This window comes from Anticarsia gemmatalis, chromosome 26 (genome assembly GCF_050436995.1).
Source record: "Anticarsia gemmatalis isolate Benzon Research Colony breed Stoneville strain chromosome 26, ilAntGemm2 primary, whole genome shotgun sequence".
NCBI lineage: Eukaryota > Metazoa > Arthropoda > Insecta > Lepidoptera > Erebidae > Anticarsia > Anticarsia gemmatalis.
In genome coordinates, this window is record NC_134770.1 from 2,678,003 (window position 1) to 2,695,159 (window position 17,157).

The window sequence follows — 17,157 nt, forward strand, 5'->3', positions numbered from 1 at the left end:
TCACAAACAGGTCACTTTGAAAAGAAATTCTCATTAAGCGGATATTTTGAGGATAAGGCACTTGCGCAGAAAAAATCTACGGTAGACATTTTACGATGGATCTCAATAGATTGTGTAAAATAACAAAAGCTTGAAGAATTTGAAAGTACTCGTATAACAGCAGAACACAAATAATTGAAGAAACAGGTGGGAAGAAAGGGTTACTTGTGAAAAAAAAACTGTAATATCAATATTTACCTTAGTAGCCTCAGATATAGCGGTGTCGAGCCTCGCCTCAAGCTCCCGGCGCCCCTTCTCAGCGCGGCGGATGTCTTGTCGCAGCGCGTCGATCTTCTGCATCGCCACCTCCAACTCTTCCTCCTTATCTCGTACCTGAGTAGTAAAAGAAAAGATTTATTAAATACACGTTTCATCAATTTAAAAATTGTTAAGTCGGTTAAGAATCCATAAAAATCTGGGCTTACTTTTAAAACGCGAAAGTCTTGCTGGCCATTACATAACCATTATAGATTTTCAAAAAATGTTGCATGAAGTCCTAAGATCAAATTTTAGTCCAATACTCATCCCCTAAGTGGATCTAAGAGGGCAACCGCGGTTTAGCCAAAGGCAAAACAAAGACTACAAATCAGAAGTATAAAATGTCGGAACAAAATTCAATACGTCAAATTCATGTAAAAAAAGTCTCCAGTTATTACAGTATTATACAGTTATACAAAAGTTTGTAAGGATCATACCAAATGGCATTGTTTGATCTCCGTCTATCCCTATGAGAAGGCGTGATTTTATGTATGTTTGTATGTACGTAGAAGTAAATAAACCAGCCTTTATAAATGTCTGAATAGCAAATCAAATTCTATCACAACGTAATAAAGTATATATTGACCTGTCGCGACAGCTTCTGTTTCTGTTGCCTCAGCTCGGAGAGTCGTTCAGTGACCTCGTTGTACTCCGTCATCGCGAGCTTGCGTTGTGAGAGCGCGTCTTTCAACTCTTTGTCCTGGGAACAAACACAAATATATATTACATATAGAGAACAAATATATAGAATATAATTATGCCTACTGCTTATTCGGTTTGGGATTTTCAATGGTGGTTACATTGATAAGGTATTCAAGTCTTGATAATTATATCATACGCTCAATTTATCAATGTAATTACGATAACTATAACTGAGTGTAAGTTTCGTTCCCACTTATTTCAAGGGCCGCAATTGTGCAGGTTTATTAGACGTTTGTAAAAGACAAACTAAAACTGTTTGTACAAGTCTAAATGTATCAAGTCACCAAATTTGATTGACATATTCATATAACGTCAAAATTTTTTGATATTCATATATCGTCAAAGTTTGACTAGGTAATTTAATTTCTAATAACAATGTAATTTTTTTGGAAATTAAGCTATCTAAAGCCGGACATTACTCCAAAACTCTATAATGAAAATATATAAAGTAATAGATTTACCTGTAGCCTCAATTTCTCAACGGAGTCCGTCTTATCTTTGACTAGTTCTTCTTTCTCGAGGGTCAGCGCTTGTATCACCACCTCCATCTCTCGGATGCGAGTCGTCATCTCCTGCGGTGTGCCTGGCACTTCCTGGGATACACAAATAGTATACAGTTATCCTCTTATTCATAAACACACTTTAAACCTATTTTAGTTAAACAACTACTAAAATATGTTTTCTCTCTTTCATTTCGCTAAGGAGTGAAAGAGACAAAACACTTTATAAGCCTTTCATAACATTGAGGGTTAGTTTACAATACATAATAACAATTTGATAAGCCCATGGCCAGTCGCGGTCACCGGACGGTAAACGATCTGTGAGTTAAGCAAGCTTTGCCGCGGTCATTCCACAGATGGGTGACCGCAAAGTGGTATTTGAGATGGGCATCTCGTTAAAGGGTCACGTTTAAAGCCGGTCCCAACTGTTGACAGTTAAGATAAGAGGTCAGTAAATGTAATAGTTACCTGTATATCAATGCCAGTGTTGAGTTGTTCGTAGCATCTGACTTGAGCCTCAAGTTCGGTGTTCCGTTTGGACAACGTTGACAGCTCCTCCTTCAGTTGGATTAGTTCTTCTGCGAAACAATAGCAGTTGTCGTTAATAAATTAGTTTGTGATGTAAATTAAAGAAGGATATTACGAAGGTACAACTGACTGTACAACTGTTAAGTTCAAATGGGTAAACCCAATAGCACTTGACTCTACATTACAGAGCAGACTCTACATTACTGTCAGAGTCAGAAATTGAACCAGTGACCACATGATCGGGAGTGCTAAACATTCTTATGGCTGCTACACACATGCCACGCAGAGCTGTGAAATTGCTCAAATGAATCGCTCGAATGTTAGGAACAAATGACGCCGGCACACGTAGCTGCCAGGCCGCCGTAAAGGCTCCTACACTGTGTATAAAAGCTCTTACTGGAACCACGAAACTATCAATATAATATAATAAGTGTGTACTGACCACTGCCCGCGTCCAGCGCCGCCCCTCCTGCCCGCAGTTCAGCGATGGTCTGTGCGAGGAGCGCGTTCTCGCGTTCTAGAGCTTTGACTGCGGCACGGTCACCAGCGTTCGATGGTGCCTGGAATAATAAACAAATAAAATGAATGCCAAAGAATACAGAATTTTGTAATCTATAGGATCCGTTATCAAAATCCGAGCTAGTTTTATAAGTATTGTAACATAAATTAGTAAAGTCCATTTGTACTTTGTCCGACCCAAGAACTCGAGAACTCGAGAGTTCAGAGTCGTATACATATCACCCAGACTACAAAATCAATTACACATATTTGCTTTCTTCCACGCAACAACTACAACTACTAAACAATTTTTTATGCAATTTGATACACAAGTTAATAACCTGAACCTTTTAAAGCCAAGTTACACGGGCCGAAAAAAATGCAGAAATAGTAGTCGACTGTTTAAACGCAAGGAATCTTACAAGGAGTCACTTACACACATGGGCAGAAGTTAGTAAGAAGTACCTACATATTATAATGAACATACATAACAATGTACATGCGTACCTGACTGGGCGCGTTCTTGGCGGGGCTGAGCGGGCTGGCGGGCGCGCCCAGGTCGGACAGGCGCGAGCCCGCCGTGAACGTGAAGCCCACGAACGGCAGGTGCAGGCCCGAGAACGCCGACGACGCGCTGGGCGGGGGGACCGCTTCCGATAGCCTGCGAACGAACCAATGACATGTTTATTAAATATTTAAGACAAACTTTACTTATTCTAGAACACTCCAGATACTTCTTGCTACTATATAACAAGGGTCTCATCCCACCACTAAAGTTTATTACTGTTTCAACCCTATTAGTTGCAAAGTTCATTAAAATCTGCTAATGGACTGATGATGAATAGACATAAAATGAATTAATCAATTAGTATTGCATGACAACACAGTTTTCGTATTTCGATTAAAGAGAAAACCTGGCTTTCCTTCCCAACTAAAATTATTCCACGAATAATCGAAATAAAATATATTTACCTGATGTCAGTATCGTCGACATCGAAGTTGGAAGTGTCGGTGGGACTTGACACGTCTGGTACGAAGGGAGCCTGCATCTCACGGAGATTGTCCCAGTCGAGACCCGCGAACCACGCGTGATTCTGAAATAATAACATAGATATTAGATCGATCAAAGGTAGGTTAATATAAAATATTCAGATAATTATTCAAAGTAAATTTCGGTATATTCTTGTACTAGTGGGTGAGTTTGATAGTAGTATATTGAATGATATTTACCTTAAAATCTTGCAGTCCATTTTTCCCTAATCTATTTTCAGACGCGCATATTAGCCTCCTTATTAGATCCTTCGCTTCCTCAGATACCTGTAAGTATAAAATAAAATATAAGTATCACATGTTATAAAAAAAGATTTATTTAGATGAGATAGATGCTAGAAATGATTCATGAACATTGTATAACAGACACATTTTTAATAACTTTGTTAAAAAAGCCAAAATACTGGTCAGTCAACTGGTCAGTAAAAAATATGTTTCAAAATCCTGCCTAACCTTGCTTGCTTGCGGATTTGAACCGAAGTAAGAGGCAATCATTTTTTTTTAAGAAACTTACGGGTCAATGTTGATATTATAATGACTGGACAAAGTCACAATATACCCAACAACCCAAAATAGACTCTAAATCAAAGCATATAAGGTGGTATATTAACCTGTGCCGCATGTTCGTCAGGGGGTGGGCAGTGGAAGGAGCGCGCGTGGTTCATGATCTTGCCGTACGTCTCCACCAGCGACTCGGCGTAGAACGGGGTCTCGCCGAACAACATCTCGTACATACATACTCCTGCAAATTTGAAAATAAAAAGTTATAGTAAAATATGAATGTGTTAAATAAAGATTTTGTTCTTAAAAAGACGAGTCCCGCACTAAGAATTGCTATTGTTTCGCGGACTTTTACAAACATACAAACAACGGTCACAAAACACACACAGGCCCGAAACAATTATTTATGGATCGCACAAAGTGTGTTAGATAAATCGTGTTTTAAATCTACAGTATACATTGCGAAGGTAACTTGTGCTACATACTTAAATCTGAGTTAATTTTTAGCTGTTCATATCTATAGACAGAACGCGTGTCCGTTCACGTATAAAGCCACAATGCGTATACGTACACATCGAGAACCAATTACATATGTACGCATTTGACAATATGCTGTGCTGTTAAGTTTGTGTCACACAGGGTGTCTGTATAATGACAGATTGAATGTATAGAATTTATAAATTAGTATTGATACTCACCTAAAGACCACCAATCACATTCAGGTCCGTATCTGCCTTGTCCGTCCTCCATTGCCTGCACAAACAAAGACATATTAATACCATAATCATTTTTTTTTTCTATTTCTGTGTCCCACTGCTGAGCAAAGGCCTCTCCCCTAGACTTCCAGTCCTATCATATATAACAATATTAAATATGCTTCGGTGATAAATATATTAATATTTACCCGTAATATCTCCGGTGATATATAGTCCGGTGTTCCGACAGCCACGTTGCTTTGCACCTGAAAAATACAAAGAAAAACTAATTAGGATTAATAGATAGACGTCTCTCGGGAACAGTATTTCGTCACATGATATTTAAGCCGATCGAAGGCTTAAGAAAAAGTTTCTTAAGTAATCTATAAAATTGAAATTTTGATAAAAAAGTGATAATTTTATTGTGATAGTCAATGATACAGAGAGTGAATTTACCGCCAGTTCGGAAGGTAGGGCCAATGAGAAGAGCTGGCTACTATATCTATATGTAATGTGATGTGATACACACCTTCCCATCGTCGCCTAGTCGTAGACAAGATCCAAAGTCCGCCAGTCTAATGTGTCCGCTCGCGTCCAACAGCACGTTGTCTGGTTTGATGTCTCTGTCAAACAAACAAATTAAGATATTAGTTAACTTTATCAATCTCGAAAGCTCTTAATTGTGATAAAAATATCAATCAAGTAATTCTATCAACATCGCTATATCCATTCAGATGACGAAATATCTGCAAAACAATAACCATTCTAACGGCTCGCGGTTCAAAATATAACACTCAAAAATCATTTGCAGCCATCAATATTTCAACCCCACCCCTTCTCCCCTACCTCTTCAACTATTGCCAAACCCAAATTATAGCCCCCCTATACATAATACCACCGCATAATCCCTACCCCTTTTAAAAAGTTTTTCATTCATCACCCCCTAAAAACCTTCACAAATATGTCCACCTTATGAAGTCCCCCCCCCCTCCCATTATTATCTTAAAAAAATCCCTTCCACGCACCATTCCTCTCAACGAAAAATTACAGCAAAGTACATAATTAAATGTGTATGAAAATAACAAAGTACATATTCACCTGTGTACATATCTTAGTTCGTGCACGCTCTGTATAGCGAGCACCATCTCCGCTATGTAGAACTTGGCCATGTCTTCCGGCAGCCGGTCCTCGAACTTGGACAGCAAGGTTAACAGGTCACCGCCGCAGTAGTAGTCCATTACTAGGTACTGGAATATAAGAAAAAAATGCAATTAGTATATAGTTAAGTAAAAGTTTTAAATTTGAAGTTTGTTATGAAGTTAATAAGTTTCGAGGGCTAAGTGAGAGTTGGGGTCAAATGATATATTTTTTTCATTAATAATTAATATAAATCAAATCAAATCAAATAATTATGGTATAGCCCGGAGTTTGTTTACAGGAGGTAAGGTCTTCGTCTTTGAGATTAAGATTTGGGGGGGCGCGGATAGTTAAGAGCTACAGATTTTTAAAGATCTCAAGCCCAAGCTAGGGTAGGATGAAGATGTTGAAGGAGAACTTAAGATATTGATATTTGAGTGCCTAGATTTTAAGGATTTAGATGATAGTTTGGGATTTTGGGGGAGGGGCTTGAGATGTTTAGAGAGGGAGGGGGGGCTTGGTATGTTTAGGGAGGGATGAGGGTCTTGATATGTTTAGGGAGGGATGGGGGTCTTGATATGTTTATGAAGGATGGGGGTCTCGAGATGTTTAGGGATGGATGGGAGGCTAGAGGTGTTTAAGGTGTGAGAAGGTCTTGAGATGTTTATGGAGTGAGGGTGTCTTGAGATGTTTAGGGATGGATGGGAGGCTAGAGGTGTTTAAGGTGTGAGAGGGTCTTGAGATGTTTAGGGAGTGAGGGTGTCTTGAGATGTTTAGGGATGGATGGGAGGCTAGAGGTGTTTAAGGTGTGAGAGGGTCTTGAGATGTTTAGGGAGTGAGGGTGTCTTGAGATGTTTAGGGATGGATGGGAGGCTAGAGGTGTTTAAGGTGTGAGAGGGTCTTGAGATGTTTAGGGAGTGAGGGTGTCTTGAGATGTTTAGGGATGGATGGGAGGCTAGAGGTGTTTAAGGTGTGAGAGGGTCTTGAGATGTTTAGGGAGTGAGGGTGTCTTGAGATGTTTAGGGATGGATGGGAGGCTAGAGGTGTTTAAGGTGTGAGAGGGTCTTGAGATGTTTAGGGAGTGAGGGTGTCTTGAGATGTTTAGGGATGGATGGGAGGCTAGAGGTGTTTAAGGTGTGAGAGGGTCTTGAGATGTTTAGGGAGTGAGGGTGTCTTGAGATGTTTAGGGATGGATGGGAGGCTAGAGGTGTTTAAGGTGTGAGAGGGTCTTGAGATGTTTATGGAGTGAGGGTGTCTCGAGATGTTTACTGATGGATGGGGGTCTTAAGATGTTTAGGGAGGCATGGGTGCCTTGAGATGTTTAATGTGGGAGGGGGTCTTGAGATGTTTAAAGCGGGAGGGGGTCTTGAAATGTTTAGGGGGCTTGAGGTGTTGAGGGAGAGGGAGGTTATCCCTGATACTGACTGGGTTAGCAAGTGACTAGCTAGGATAAATACTGACCAAGTTATGTTCATCTTGAAAGGCGTAGTGCAGGTTGGTGATCCACCGCCGGTCTCCGAACACAAGTACGTCACGCTCTTCCTGGAAGCACGCTGTCTCTGCTCTCTGAAACATGATAGAAGAGACATGTTAATAAAATTGTTTAAAAAAAAATATCAAAAACATTTTGAAACAAATTGTGAAAATAATAATCTATCCAAAAAGAAAACTGAAAAATCTGTCATATAAAAATTAAAAGTTAACGTAATAAGTTGTTTTCTCACCTTAAGCATTTCCCATTTGTTAAGTATCTTCATAGCGTAGACTCGCTCCCCAGTCGTGGTCGCTACCGAGCCGGCGGTCGCCGCCGCCATGTTTGCGCCACCCTCGCCGCCCTGCAAATAAATAACAATATAAATTATTATTTTATGTAAAGTACAAGAAAAAAATCAAAGTAAAAAAAAATAAAAAAATATTTGAAAAAAAAAAATTGTTTCATTTAATTGAAAATCTAAACAAATAATAATTAAACCAATTAAAAAAATTCAGAACCCCCAACTGACGACCAAAAAAAAAAAAAACTCAAAGTCCGAAAACCGAAATAACCATTCAAAAAATAAAACCGAAATACCAAACTATAAATCGCGAAAACCTAAAATCAAATCACTGTCCTAAGTCCTAACTAAAAAGAACAAGATATACACACCGAAATGAAAACGTAGACCGTCCATTTTGAACAAGTGTATTATAATATAATTTATTTGGTTCGGGTCTGTTACCAGGCGGTGTAGCGCTTTGTCCACAGCCTGGTAACCGACTGGCTAGGTCCCAGCGCCGCGCTCAAGAGCTAGATTGATCCCCCTCCATCCCCCACCACCCCTCTCTACCCCCCTCCCACCTTGCACCGGCGCGGCTGGCGGGTGGGGTATGGGTTACATGGCGCGCGCATAGGTTATTGAAACGGTCGTTTCAAAGTCACATTTTTATTGTAATTATTCCCGATTTATTGATAAAGAAATGTTAGTTATGTCTCGGAATTATGATCGAAATGAATTTAGCGGACGAAATTAGTTTAGTTTTATTAAGTGCCCGTACACATTACCGTATATGATAAAACGTATTTAAAAAATCGCGATTTATTAAAGATTTAATTTTGAATTGATGAAAAGTATTTCGGATATAAATTGTTATAACTCACAACGTACCGAATTTAAGATAAAGGGCCACCATTTTAAATGATGTTGAGAGCGTCACACAACGGAAACACGGACCGACTATGCACCCCGGAGTGCACGATGGAACTGAACGAGACGATCAAAAGGTAAAGGTGACTTTGCAGTTTCGACACAGGCGCACTAGATATCCAGATTTATTGATTCACCCTCCGCCTCCCCTTGATTGGCGCAGTCTGCGCCACCCCCCACCCCACTTGCATCCGCAGCAGTTTGGGCGTTGGCCGAATCAATATCAATTTTATATAGATATATTTAACTATACGTCTGCGAACGTACACGGCAATTATTTTACAAAGACCGATCATTTCGGAGTTTCAACGCATACAATTTTTATTTGATGTGAAACTGAACGTTACACAGCGGAAATCGGTCAGTTTTACGAAAAATGTAGTCGCGAACGACAAGAAAGACGAGAGAAAAATATTAATACAGATTTACACGGTCCCCGTAATATTTTTATATTTTGTATTATATTATTTAAGAATTTGGATTTATTTAATTTAAAACGAAGACTTATTAAAAACCGGTAAAAAATTAATCCACCCACCATTAATAGCAAAATGGTAAAAAAGTTTCATTTAAAATTGAGCGTAACACAATGGAACGATCCACCGAACTAAATGCGTGTTGAAGTTCGCGATAAAACTGAGCGATGCGACGCAACTATGAGGGGTCATCTAAAGATACGGCACAGGCGCACTGCATATCTAGATTGATTGATTTATGCTCCCCTACACCTCATGCATCTGCAATTTGGGCGCGGCTCGAATCAATAAGCCCGTCTGGACTGGACATTTAATTTAAATTGTATGCATACGACTGCGCAGTGAAATATGCAAGAATTATAAACATCGCCAAATAATAGTCTACGTTTAGAGAAAAAATTAAAGGTGCTACATAGTTCGAGACTAAGAACTTAACCCGCTACATGAAGTTAAAAGATCTAAAATTTTATGAGCATCACACGGTAGAAAATCGAAAATAAAATTAAACGAACGTTTTTGATGTGAGAATCTAAGAGATTTTAATAATTTCACGCAATTGTATTTAAAACAGTCGTTACCGACCCATTATTAAGAGATTTATCGCCCGAAGGGTAAAATAATACTAGACCGAAACATGAGAATCCCGAATAATCTAGAGACGCGAGACTGGCGCAAGTGTCTAGACCGATTGATTTGCAGCCGACTTACAGCTGGGCGTGGTACAAGTTTTTGAAAGCTTATACGACGAGAGAGAACTTGAGATACCAATGCGCACACATAAATGCAATCAAAAGGGCGTTAACGCTCAAAACAAAGTACCTATCGATATCTTTCGAATTGCGATAATTTCATAGAACTTTAGCCGAAATAATTTTAAGTGTTACACAAAGTTTCTACAGAACTAAATTGTATGAGCACCCCGAATAGCACTATGAACCAAGGGATAGACTGCAAAGTTAATGGAGCGCGCACAGAATGCCTAAATCAATTGCTAAAGCTTATCTTGGCACGAAATTATACAGCTTGATGTGATGGCGCATACATGGTTTAAATGATGAGGGCGTTAACTATTATCTTTAAACTCTGAAGCTAAGCGAAGCAATCGTGATTAAACAAGTTAACTAATCATGATAATGTTAGAGACCAATGAGCCGGTGATTTAGGAATCGAATTTAAACCTTTACTAAGGCACCTCGAAAGGTAACTCTCAAAATTTAAATTAAATTGAACGTTACACAACGGACAATTAAACCGAACGATGGGACTACGCAATTTTTATTCGCTTATCCGCATCGCAGATTTTATTTAACTAGAAAAAAATGCAAACCAAATATATCACACCGAAAATCTATCAGACGGAGCGCGCAGAATGTCAAAGTAATAAAGAAATAAAATCGCCAATCAAAATAAATCAATGATGTAAAGAACTTACCATCCAAAATAGGGAGAGCCGCCATTTTGTTGATGATCATCGCGAGTTACACAAAGAAAAACTGAGCTATTTGCGAAGAAAATGAATTTTTACTAAAACAAATAACTTGCAAGTGCGTAAAATGAGACCCCATTTTTAGAATTATTCGCATTTGGATATAATGACGATTTTACGCCATTTCAATATATATCCGCGAATATTCACGAGCAAAAGTACTTTTAAAATAATAAATATTTTAAAGTTAAGCTAGCACGTTACACAATGGAAAATAGAATTATACTATATACCCCCCCCTTTAAATATGGAAGAAGAACTAGGTGTTGATCAGACGAGACGCCGCTTGCAAGTGCGACACAGCCTCACCGCTGCCTCCTTTTATACCTTAACCCCCTTTGTCCCCACACCATCGCCAGGCGGGAGCCCCTGATGCACTCAGATTCTAGTGCGCGCGCATCAATTAAGACCGGTCATGGTGTGGGGTCTATTATTTTACATTGTTTTATATTGAAAGATGGAGATCGAAAAACCCCTGATTTGAAATACATTCTAGACTTAGGGAAATATGCACATAAGCATAGAATCTCGCAGCATATGAAGAAACAACTAGACTGCACAAAACGCAGAAGTACAAAAACCCACAGCTTTCATACATCGAATCTTATCAAGAAAAATCACACGTTACACAGCGGAAATAAATAGATTTATATGTGCTAGAGGCTACACGGCGGAACAGGGCGTTGGTGAGGTGAAGGACCGGGGTGCGTTGCAGATGCGACACAGGCGCACTAGATGTCCAGCTAGATTGATTTATTCCTGCGCGCATCTGCAATATTTGGGGTGGCACGTATGTGCTACATAAAACATGTATTCCACGGCCATTATGTATCAGACTATTTATCGAGATTGACGATGATGATTTAGCGGGAGGTAGTGTCAGAAGCAAAATTAGATTTATTCTTCAGACGTAATAAGCTATACTATTTCGAGTTAGCAAAGTTTTTGGTTTAACACTATTGTTATACTTTTCAATTATAACAAAATTTTAAACATTTTTAATACTCCGAAGTAAAATTCCAATCATCAAATGAATGGTCAGGGGCTGTTTAAAATAAGTAAATAAATTGGATAATTTAATTTTACCCCGACATTACACAAACATTCGACAGATCTTGTGTTGCGGGAAACTAAGATAATGGCGTCTTAATTATTGTACCAAAAATTGTTCATATCAAACATATTTTACGCGTTACACAACGGAAATTACAATCGAGTATTTAATTTTTCAAGGTACATAGCAAATTGGGCGTTGGTGAGGGAAAGGCAAGATGGTGAGGGGTGCGTTGCAGATGCGACACAGGCGCACTAGAACTCAAGATGAATTGATTTACCCGTACTTGCATCTGCAATATGGACGAATACGAACAGGCGAGTAAGAAAGTGTCTGCCTTGAACCATGTAGAGAGAAATTTATGTTTAAATATCTAGTCCTATTAAATTTTACATCAATGTTCTTCGAGGTAAAATAAGGAATTGTACTGAATTTATTAAAGAACCCGAATAAAACAGGTAAGGTTGTTAGCTTTACCTGTGTCGTCAAGTGTATTTAATTCAGAAATTAAGGCTGTGGGATAACTGATGAGTTCAACGGCAAATAATTTAAGCCACTTGATGTATCTCTAAAAATTGAATTTTACTATCCGATAACGTGCCACTCTAGAGAAGAAAATAATTCATATTCGGCCTAGCACATTCAACATAATAAGTAAGTAAATAATAAAATTTGTTTGACCTATTACTGTCCCACTGCTAGGCAAGAGTCTACTGCCGGAATGATTATTCATTTAATATTTAAAATTATGATATGTAGCGTCAGCAATGAACTATTGAAACGTACTAAATATAGTGTTCAAAAAGTAGCGTTTACATAGCGCCATGAATTGCAATAGGAAAAATCTATAACTATCCAAGAGGTAGGAGTTTTGAGTATTGACAATCAAAATCAAATTGTATTTAATTCATTTATTAAATTCAAACTAACCAAGTTTTTTTTTCTTGGAAGGGTAAAATACATCCATATATTCTCACAAACTTTTGAATATGTTATAGTAAGTAAAATATTGACACTTATTATTTTAACGTTACAGTTATACATTGGCCTCCGGTCCAAAAGATAGAGCCGATAAGAAGTACTATTACTAAGTCACTATTTCTTAAATAACAAGTACTTATTTACAATTTTTGTTTACGTACTATTTATTATAAACAAGTAAATCTCTTAATATAATTATGATATTTTTTTAATTAGTTAAATAATTCATGTTTTGATCCAATAAATTATTTTATGATATAACTGCGCTCTGTCGTAATTGGTTATTGTTTCAGCATCAGTATATACCATAAACATTTCAAAGTAAATTTAGTTAAAAATATAAATCCTTCATGTTTTCATAAAACAATTTAATAAAACTTTTATTATAGTTATTATTAAATCGATCTGTTCAATAAAACAGTGATCGTTTACCTTTTTGCAAAATGACAGATTCTTGTTAAAAAATTGATTATAATATTTCTCCATAGCTCAAATGTATTTTCTATTGAGTCACGAGCATTAACAATATCATGGAAAATGTTATGGAACATATCAGAAAATCTATCACACGAACCAAGTCGCAAGCAGTACAATAGCAAAGCAAACATGTCATAGATTTTAGTTTCATTTAAAGCACTAAGGCTTATTGAAAACAAGTATACAACAATATAAATATGAGCTTAAATGTAATAAATATACTACAAACATCAATATAATATAAACACGTTTAACCTAAGTCAGGTACCTGGCCTCGAAATGGGCGGAATACAACACCTCTCGGCCAAAATTCGACATTAATGAACGTAGATAAATGTTCGGTGGGTACTCTTACCAAAAATGAATTAAAATTTATATTGTAACGAGACGGCAACTGGTCGACCCGCAACGTGTAGTTCGCTTTCGCTTGGATGTACTCTACGATATCCTCGACCTTGGTGGAGCAATGAAGACGGGACACGTACAGCGGCGTAACGGGAACATTGGGAGCCAGCATGCGGCAGGGTCCAGACGAACCGGTGTCACTCTGGTTACGTTGAGATGACTTTTTCTTTTTCTTTTCGACTTTTATGAAGCCGTCCTTGTCGCAGTCAGTCGTGGCAGGAGGGGACTGTTGCAAATCATCTTGATTCGATGTCATGGCAGGTTCACGGAAATCGCTGCGTTTATATGCGCTGGTGTTTAGTCGAACCACTCTCCTTGATTTCCGCATTGGCCGTTCAATGGGCTGGCTGCTATCGGTCATATCAGTGTAGTACTGGTTTGTTGCGTCCATGTCAGAGTAATGCTGGCTGCTTGCGTCCATTTCAGTGTAGTACTGGCTTGTTGCGTCCATACCAGTGTAGTGTTGGCCGGTCGCGTCCATTTCAGTGTAGTGTTGGCTGGTCGCGTCCATATCAGCGTAGTGTTGGCTGGTCGCGGCCATATCAGTGTAGTCATAGTCTACAGGTGGTATAGCAGCATCGGCCCATGACATATCATTAGTAGGATCTACGGTGGCTTCTGCTCTGTCTTCGGGAGCCGACGCACGCAAAATTGCCGCCTCAAAGCTGTTACAAGGCTCATTTTGATAGCGTCTTGTGTAATGCGATGACGTGCTGGTATATGTAGTGTCGTCATCGTAAAACGATGCCCGCGCACGTAGCTCACCTTTACTTTTATCGCCATCTTCCGATCGGGACTGCATTTCGGCACAACTTTTTAACAACGTTGTCCTTCACCAATCTCGTCCACGCGGTCGCAACTAGCGTTTTTACGCAGCTTGCTCGTCACGAAAGCTGTTGCGCGTTACACAACGGAAACTCGGACCGAAATCTGTGTTATCGCGATCAATTCGACGCTGGTATGGGGAGGGGTGCGTTGCAGATGCGGCGCACTAGATGTCAAAATTAATTCTCCCACGCGCACCTGCAGTACGAACACTGCTCGAATTTATAAGGCATTGATGTATGGGTTTCACGCATATATTCGTAACATCCAATAATTTCGTAGCATCAAGTTGATGTCTAAATAACCCAAAAAAATAGTTTTGGTGTGTATTTTTTGAGAGATAAATAGCTATTGCGTAATTATGAAAAATATTTTTATAATTTTCGACTGATGCAACGGCACCAACAAGATGAGGAAATGGTCAGTAGGGTCAAAGGTTTACGTAAGATTATGAATTCCTGACAGAGTCGATTTTCATAGGGCTCATTGTTCTCACTATTAAGAACGTGTAAGTATATTTTTTTCAAAAAATTACTGGTCGTTACACAGCGGAAAATATTTCAAAACCGTACGAAACGATCTTAGCCCACGTACCGAATTCTAAGCCTACAAAACTGACAAAACCAACCTACCAATTTTTAGAAAACCAGTCATTTCGGAAGCGTCACACAACGGAAAACTTGCCGAAAAATGGCGTACCGAATACCGAACATACATGCAAGTCAGAGGTGCATGTTGGTACTGGGCGTTGGTTATGTGAAAGGTTGCTTGCAGTTACCACACAGGCGCACTGGAAATCTAGATTTTATTGATTGCCACCCACTGCAGCCCGGCCGGCAGACGGGGTGGCAGCCGGCGCGGGCATGCGCCCGGTGCATATGCTTGTATTTATACATGTAGCAGGGCGTGCGTTTTGCTTCGATACAAGTATACGTATTATAGAATGATGTTACAGCAACGCTTTACAATGGTTGAAAGTATGAAATGATCGTAAATAATAGAATACATTATGATGCCTAATTTCACTGACACTGTTATAGTGTATATCCGAAACTATTATATGAAAAATGTTTATCTAACTAAATGTAATAGATATCAAATTAATCAATACCTAGTTTTTAAATAGTCCTTAATACGAATAATCGGGAATTAACGAAATCATCACCTAACTATGTATCAAATATGACGAAGAATATTGAATTATAAATATAAGGGTCTAAAATTCACATTCAACGTTTCCAATAAATAAATATTAATGTGGAACCTGTCTGCACAATTTTTGCGTAAAACAAAGACCTCAATAGGCAATAATGCGATTTATTATTTATATCTACTATCTTTGTTTTAAAATACTAATGAGTTTCAAAAAGCAGAAACGACTAATTCAGGAGAGTGTTATATAAAAGTTAAAAAAAATTGGAAGGACAATAAAAATATAGTTATATTCAAATACGTGTAAAATTATTATCGAATAAATATGCTTAAAATACTAGGATACAAAATATAACCATAAAGATTGTAAAAATTACAGGGGTAGCAGAGTTGCCCAGCAACATCGAAATAGGGTATTAGACCATTCAAATCAGTTACTCTTAATAAATTGACAAAAATACATGTTAGTTTAGAAATAGAACACAGTTAGCTCACAATGTCGTATTTTCATTGGATTGAAATGGGTGCTGAACATAAAGTTTCAGTCTGTAATAATTTTAATTTCAACAATATTTACGAAAAATATATTAACAAAAAAATATGCATTTTGAATGTACCTTTTACGAGTACAAGTTTAGTAATTATTCGTTAACCCGGTGCGACTACCTCATTTGAATCTTATCGGGCAGACAAAGACATTGCAACACATTGAAAACGCCACTGAGAAACTTCTATAAAAGAAAAAAATTACACACAAAAAAATATACTGTACATCAGAAATAAAACCAGATCAAATATAACAAGTAATTTTGCATCAAACAATAAACTTTAAAATATACCTGAACAAAGAGCAATCGCTAAGCAAAATCACGACACTCGCAGACAAAACCGAAACAAACCCATAGTAAGTAATTGCTTCAAATAATCTAGAACCTCATCTAAAAATCTCTCTCTCTCTATTTTTATTAGAACCTAGCAGATTACTCACCTATACCTAAAATTAATAGTCTAATACTCAAAAGATACTGAATTTTAAATTATTCTTAAGTCTCATACTATGACTGTTGCTTTGACGTGTATTGTAACGATATAAATAAATTTTGATTTTCACTTAAAAATGGTTGTCGTTTTGAAAATTCGGCTGTTAAATAACTAAGATGCCCAAGGTTTTCGTTACCTACACAACAACCGTCATTATGTTATCTATAACAGGCACTCAATTTCAAAAACATAAGGGACCAATTTCTATCTACGATAAAACATTCTACATAAAATTTCCGTTCAAAGTAAAGTTTCCATTCGGTAACTTACATTATTTACCGATAGTTAATTTTCAAACAAAAAGATACAAATTCGTAAGCTATTACTGGCTTTCGTTATCTCAATAAGCTTCAACTCACCCAAAACCGTAGTTAGACATCGCATGGTCACAAAATCAATTCTCAAACAAAAATTTCCACTTAAAATATTTTCCAACACTACAAAACTGTTCACTATGGATAGCTTTATAAAACTGCGAGGGTGGTACGTGTACAGGGAGACGTCCAGACATATCGATTGTACCCCCACATGCATACCCAGACAAATTAGCAGACGAATCAATAACTTATGTACATCTCCCTTATGTACTTAGGGGAGAGATGCTTTGTACCTGAGTACAGACGAAATGTAATTTAGGGTTAATTAAATTTTTTGAGTAGGGTTTGATG

The 17,157-nt window shown here is 38.0% G+C and overlaps 1 protein-coding gene across 17 annotated transcripts in view; it reads right to left on the reverse strand.

Annotated features, from left to right (window-relative positions):
- gek (serine/threonine-protein kinase gek) overlaps positions 1–17,157 on the reverse strand; it is a 78,233-nt gene that overhangs the window by 50,518 nt on the left and 10,558 nt on the right. For 12 of the 17 annotated variants that reach the window (XM_076131507.1, XM_076131500.1, XM_076131494.1 and 9 more), the window contains exons 5-19: positions 7,633–7,743; positions 7,370–7,474; positions 5,870–6,018; positions 5,301–5,394; positions 4,981–5,037; positions 4,775–4,829; positions 4,187–4,317; positions 3,756–3,842; positions 3,498–3,619; positions 3,033–3,186; positions 2,470–2,587; positions 1,968–2,077; positions 1,461–1,592; positions 884–997; positions 238–372 (exon numbers count right to left, since the gene is read on the reverse strand). In XM_076131507.1, the coding sequence (XP_075987622.1) occupies positions 238–372; positions 884–997; positions 1,461–1,592; positions 1,968–2,077; positions 2,470–2,587; positions 3,033–3,186; positions 3,498–3,619; positions 3,756–3,842; positions 4,187–4,317; positions 4,775–4,829; positions 4,981–5,037; positions 5,301–5,394; positions 5,870–6,018; positions 7,370–7,474; positions 7,633–7,743 (1,674 nt within the window). Of the gene's footprint in view, positions 1–237; positions 373–883; positions 998–1,460; positions 1,593–1,967; positions 2,078–2,469; positions 2,588–3,032; positions 3,187–3,497; positions 3,620–3,755; positions 3,843–4,186; positions 4,318–4,774; positions 4,830–4,980; positions 5,038–5,300; positions 5,395–5,869; positions 6,019–7,369; positions 7,475–7,632; positions 7,744–8,054; positions 8,195–8,553; positions 8,662–9,130; positions 10,416–10,500; positions 10,832–14,928; positions 15,205–17,157 lie in introns of those variants that run through there. The other 5 variants (XM_076131503.1, XM_076131501.1, XM_076131502.1 and 2 more) reach the window with 5 other exon arrangements.